We start from the raw sequence: 5,500 nt of genomic DNA, 5'->3' as shown, positions 1-5,500 counted from the left end.
ACCCATGTTTATTTTGGTTTCGTTTGTCTCGGTACACCTTCCAGTCCTTGAGGCTTTCTTCGGAGTCCCGAGCGAAGTACACTACCGGCGAGTTGCTCAACTTGCTGAGCGTTGATGTCAATCGAATCATGGAGTCTTTCAGTGAGTTTCGACTGTTGGACCGGTTTGGGGTTCCCCACGTGTATGTCTGACGATCCAGAATATCAAAGAGAAGAATTGGGTTCGAAGGCTGTGGTATTTTTTTACACAAAAATAAGCGAACAAACCTCAGTTGTTCACGTATATATTTGTAATGCACTATTCATAAAGTTGCTGAAAGTCTGTCGGCAGCCCATGACCGGTTTCGCCCATTTTGGTGCTCATTGGGTGGGCGCAGTCCTCGGGTTTCCGTCAACCTTATGTTCTACTTGAAACCAAATTGCAGCAAATTAGCGAATATACACTCATTTGCAAAAAGGGCGCGAAACCGGTCGCGGGCTGTCGACGGATTTTTAGCAAACTTATGAGTAGTGCATTACAGATATTGACATGTATCGCGATATCTCGAATATTGTGGCGACTGAAAGATGAGGCGGCCTGGTGCCGCACATTCAGTTGCCTGGAAACATCACAAACGATAGATTCAGCCGGGTCCCTGGTGAGTCTCTCGAAAAACCAAATTAGTTTGCAAATGAGTGTATATTCGTTCAGTTGCTCACGTTCGTGGTGCCACCACGTGGGCAAGTCCATCGCTGACCGATACAGAGTAAAGTCAGGGCCCGTGGATCCGAAGACGGTGAGCGGTGCGTCACGGTCGTCCTTCTGAGGCCGGTTGTATGGCTCCGATTGGCGGTGCCATTTCACCAAAATCACGACAGAACAGTTCAGAGCACAGGATGTGCACGTCAGTGACGCACGCGCACCTATGCTAGTATGCCAGTGTCGGTCAGGTCGGCCGTTGATGCAAGGTGAATGGGCGATCGTTGACAAAGCGAAACGGGTGGCGATCGATATGTGCACAGTCGGAGTGAGCAAATGAGTGGGGAAATTATCATGATGTTAGATTCAATGGGATCTCATTTACATGCCTAACTGTGTTATTCCACTCACGGAATTCTACGATTGATTAATTTGTGTGGAACCGTCGTTGACACTTTTTTCTGGGGTTTCTCTCTACAAAAGCCACCACCAATTCACCGCGTGTGTATTGAGGATAACAAAAGCTGTGCCTGGAGATAAACTTTGTCTTCTATCCCGGCCTACTGAAGCTGCCGAGCAGCCGAGAAACACTGCACAGCTGTTTCATCCCCAGTGTGAATCATAAGCACTACGCACCTCACGGGGCTCCGGTAGGAAGTTTCGAACGGGTGACCTTGAACGCTTAACCTTTCGGTCGTGAGCGGCTGATCAGCAGAGTGTGAGTAACTCACACTCACACAGGACATGAGGCCACTCTCGTTCAGCCACATCACCTGTTACCGCGTGCTGACTGGCTCCTCGGACGATCACTTCTCAGGTGCAGCTTCCACTCGGAGCTACTTGTAGATTGTTGGATCTCAGCTGGAAAAATCCGCCCACAGAACGTTCGGGTTGATTTGAAGGGAGGAAAGTAATGCGTGGAGAGTTTCATAAAACGTTCTCCATAAGCGGTCGTGACTGACGAGGATTTTTGTCCTTTGTGGGGTATGCAGCTGTTTTGGCTACTTCCAGAATGCAGGGAGAAGTGCCTGGATTAATAGAAAGGCTGGTCAAACGCATCCATCCTTTCCTTTCTTGTCTCACACATGCACCCATTCGTGTGTGCGGTGGTTGAGCCCTAGTGTTACGATCAATTTTGGCGTGAGTAAGCCTCAGAGACTGCCTCCAAACCACGACCCCCGAACAAAGTTTCTTCTTTTACTCCATGGCTGTTGTCCTTCTATGCGTTTTTCTGCGTACAACGTGCTGTGGTTGTTCACAAAGCTAGCCTTGTAGACTCCTGAAAGGCACTTATCTTGTTCTTAATTGAGTCTTGACTTCAGCAACATGTGGCTTCCTTGTTTTTCCATCCTCTTATCACAGTGAAACCAGATCGATTCTTATAATCCATATATGATCGACACCTGTGGCTTAGTTAAATCAATTCCCTTTTTGATCGCCGCCATACAGTTTCGTTGCCGAAGCGTCTTGTATTCTGAAGAACGTATTAAAGTTGCGATACTTCCAGATTATCCAAACTTACACAGGAGTAATCAAACAGCCATGGCTGGGTTCGAACCAATGACCTTCGGGCCAGTAGACTCTGGCCTTACCATTCATGCATTTTCATTGCTTAATTTTCAAACAGTAGAACCGCAGGCTTAATTAGCGATGTTACTGATAGTCGCATTCGCATATCATGAGCCTTGGCGTCCTTGTCGGACCCAGTTCCCTTTCTGCACCGCTTGACGGCATTCGTCATCCACATGGCAACACTGTCCGCTCACACGCCCAATCATATTACCATGCCTTCGAACCATGTTTGCCCGACACTTCTCCGCGCCCCAAGTAATTTTTCGTCGCTCATGTCTCCCTTAGGAAGTCAGGGCTTAGATACCGAGAAGGCGATCAATAATTCTGGCTCCAAGTCCACCGTCTTTTCTGTCTCAGTGTAGTTTGTTCATGTGACCTATTCCAGTTTCAGTGCCAGTTTAGAACAAGCCAAGTCACAAAATAGCCTACCCCTATGCCTTCTCTTCCTTGATTCCAGTGTTCTCGTTCCTCACTTGGACGGCAGTCATTCAGTTTGTCCTGTCTTTCGTACTCTTGTGGCGTCAGCTGGGACCGGCAACATTAGCGGGTATTGGATGCATGTTCCTACTCTTACCCCTGAATGTGATGCTCATGTGGTTCACCCAAAAGTTCGAGGTTAGTCGTTTCATGTCGAAAAATTACCTGGTTTTTCACATGTTAGTTTTGTACAGTGGATACCAGGAAATTCTCGATAACCTCAGTTTCGCTTTTTTGCTCTTATTAACTCCCCACCAACTTTTATTCTCAGGCTTCTGAAATGAAATGGAAGGATAAGAGGCTCAAGTGTCTCGGAGAAGTTTTCGGGGCAATCAAAGTAAGTTGATGAGCGGTTTTCACCGGTATTGTGGTTACTCTCTGTGTTCACTTACGTTCGGTTTTGACCATTCACCAAGAAGGGTTCATACCCCATCGATGTTGCTTCCTTTCGGGATCCGCTCATTCAAGGTCTGTTGCTTTCTGATCATTCCAGATAAAGCACACTCTTAAATTTCGTTTCTTGGTGCGTCTCAAAGCTAGGCAAACATACGCTTCGGTGGATCTTTCCGAAGAAGCTTATTTTATGTCTTCTTATCATGTCGCGTGGTTGCAAGACGCAATTGAATGTGATATCCACAACACAAGGGCCCAATGAGTAACCCGTGTTTCGACAACCTAGGGGTTCGAAGTCACGCCCGACCGGCTCAAGTTGACTGCTGTTCCCAGTCTGCAAACGTCGTACAAATGTATCATCTTCGAATACAGAGTGGGCTAGTAAATCGAACCGATGTACCGAGTCATTCCACTCGACCACTCACTGTGCGATCACTTACATACTGCCAGCTTATGGCACCAACTGGCCGGTCACTGAGCATATCAGCAAGTGATGTTACAAACTTTCGGCATAGATGGGGCATCCGTGTGTGATGATTCTCTTTGTTAGAAGGCCGAACCTATTGAAGGGCAACTGTGCTCCTGGACACCCAAGAAGGGCATCGGTCAGGATGACAGCTCAGCTACCGAGCAAGTCATGCTTTCTCTCCGAACTGATTTCGTTTCTCAGAGGACCCTGTAGTGTGGTGACCGCGCCCGACAACATTCTGTCCTACACAGTCAAACCCACCCAACAGCTCAATGATGTTTCCTCGAAAGTTGACAAACTGTCTCCAAACGAACTTCCAAGCTCGGCGAACAGATAATCGACAGCCACCAGATGAACTGTCGGACTGGTCTTCGTTCAGAGGGCAAATCGTGGTCTAGTGCCACCACCGTCAGCCACCAGTTCAAGGGAACGATTGAGGTTGATGGGACACGCGTCGTCGAGGCTACGAAAAACGGTTGGACCAATCAGATACTCTCGCACAATTTCAAAGCCAAGTAGGACCACAGCATATACACTGCCGGAGTTGTCAGTAGTTGTTCGTTATCTAATCGAGAGCATGCATCCTATTGATCTAGCGACCTCATTTGATGTAATGTTCAGCACAGCAAACGACAGAGTTCTCAAATTTGCTGAGGTCATTGCTATGCGCAAGCGAAAGCCGGATTTGTGTGAGAAGCAGTAGCCTTTTGTTTCGTCGGAACCACTGTGGTAAGCTGCACACCAAGTCTTTGATATGGCAGTTTTCCCTCTGGATTTATTTACTGTTCTAATCTGTAGTCCGCGTCTGATGGGGCACAGGAAAATAAATCCGGAATATCGTACATGAATTGGCCATGTTCAACGAGGAACGCCGTTGTGGTCTCTGCAGAACAGTGCCCTGTTTTTGATGGGTTTTTGTGTGTCAGATGTAATGCCGTATCTTGTTTACAAGTATTCATTGACAATCGCATACTATTTACGTGACTTTAGGATGACTTTCTCCTGGAGGAGGTGGAGCCGATTCCTGGAATATCCTGAAGTGCCGCTGTCCATGAAGCACCAAGTTCTGAGGGCAGCGTCATCCAATTTCGGTTACACTGCTTGATGCCGTCCACCATCGCTGGTACAGCATCGCTGGAACAGTATCGGGTCTGTCTGTTGAGAGCCGGATTTTTCGTTATCCTCCAGTGCGACAGCTCCAATCTGAGTAGAACAGCGGCGTACTGTGAGGGTTGAGAATCTGATTTACGAAAGGCGCCGCTGAATCAACATGGAGAGTTGCAAAATACAATAACAGCGTCCTCCGATACCGTCATTATATGCGCCGCCTTTTCAGCGTATTTTGTATATTGTCATAACCAACAGCAGTTAAATACTCCTATATGTGGATGTGGAAAGATAGGAGAGAATGAAATGAACCAAGTAGGCTATACTCGATATCCATCCTTGCGGCAAAAGGTCAGGTCTCTTCAGTCCTTGTTTCGAGATCAACCGGAGAAGCTCGGCGGTCAACACTATCAAGGATATACTGCATTCCCGTTGGATTCTTTTGTCGGAAGAGTCGAGATTCATTATCCGTGTGGTAGGGCTTGTGAGTATCTCCGGAAGATGCTGTCATCATTATCATCATTGTCAGCCAATCAATGAATAATGTCCAGAACCGTTTCATGGGATGATTTTAATTCAGGGAACCAAAGAAGACATTATTGTAGCGGAAACAACCACCATACCCCGGTTAACAGAGTTCTACTGTGTGAAAAGCAGCGAATAAAAAAACGTGCAGGAGACCCGAAAACCCGTCGAGACTGATTTGGTTACTTCAGGTTATTAGATGACGAGAAAATACGTTTTTGAAAAGCCAAACAAGCGAAAAAGGTTGAATTACCACTAATTACCATAAGCCATCTGAAA

General features: G+C 46.9%; 1 protein-coding gene across 1 annotated transcript in view; it reads left to right on the top strand.

The window, feature by feature from the left end:
• The window catches only part of T265_11951 (hypothetical protein), a gene marked incomplete at both ends in the record, with an annotated part of 23,391 nt that overhangs the window by 8,691 nt on the left and 9,200 nt on the right, over window positions 1-5,500 (top strand). Inside the window, 2 exons of the mRNA XM_009178795.1 lie at window positions 2,708-2,865; window positions 2,999-3,064. Of these exons, the coding sequence (XP_009177059.1) occupies window positions 2,708-2,865; window positions 2,999-3,064 (224 nt within the window). The remainder of the gene's footprint in view (window positions 1-2,707; window positions 2,866-2,998; window positions 3,065-5,500) is intronic.

This window comes from Opisthorchis viverrini (assembly GCF_000715545.1).
Source record: "Opisthorchis viverrini unplaced genomic scaffold opera_v5_664, whole genome shotgun sequence".
In the NCBI taxonomy this organism is placed as follows: Eukaryota; Metazoa; Platyhelminthes; class Trematoda; order Opisthorchiida; family Opisthorchiidae; genus Opisthorchis; species Opisthorchis viverrini.
The sequence above is the reverse complement of the archived record's forward strand: the minus strand, read 5'-3'. Positions and strand labels throughout refer to the sequence as shown.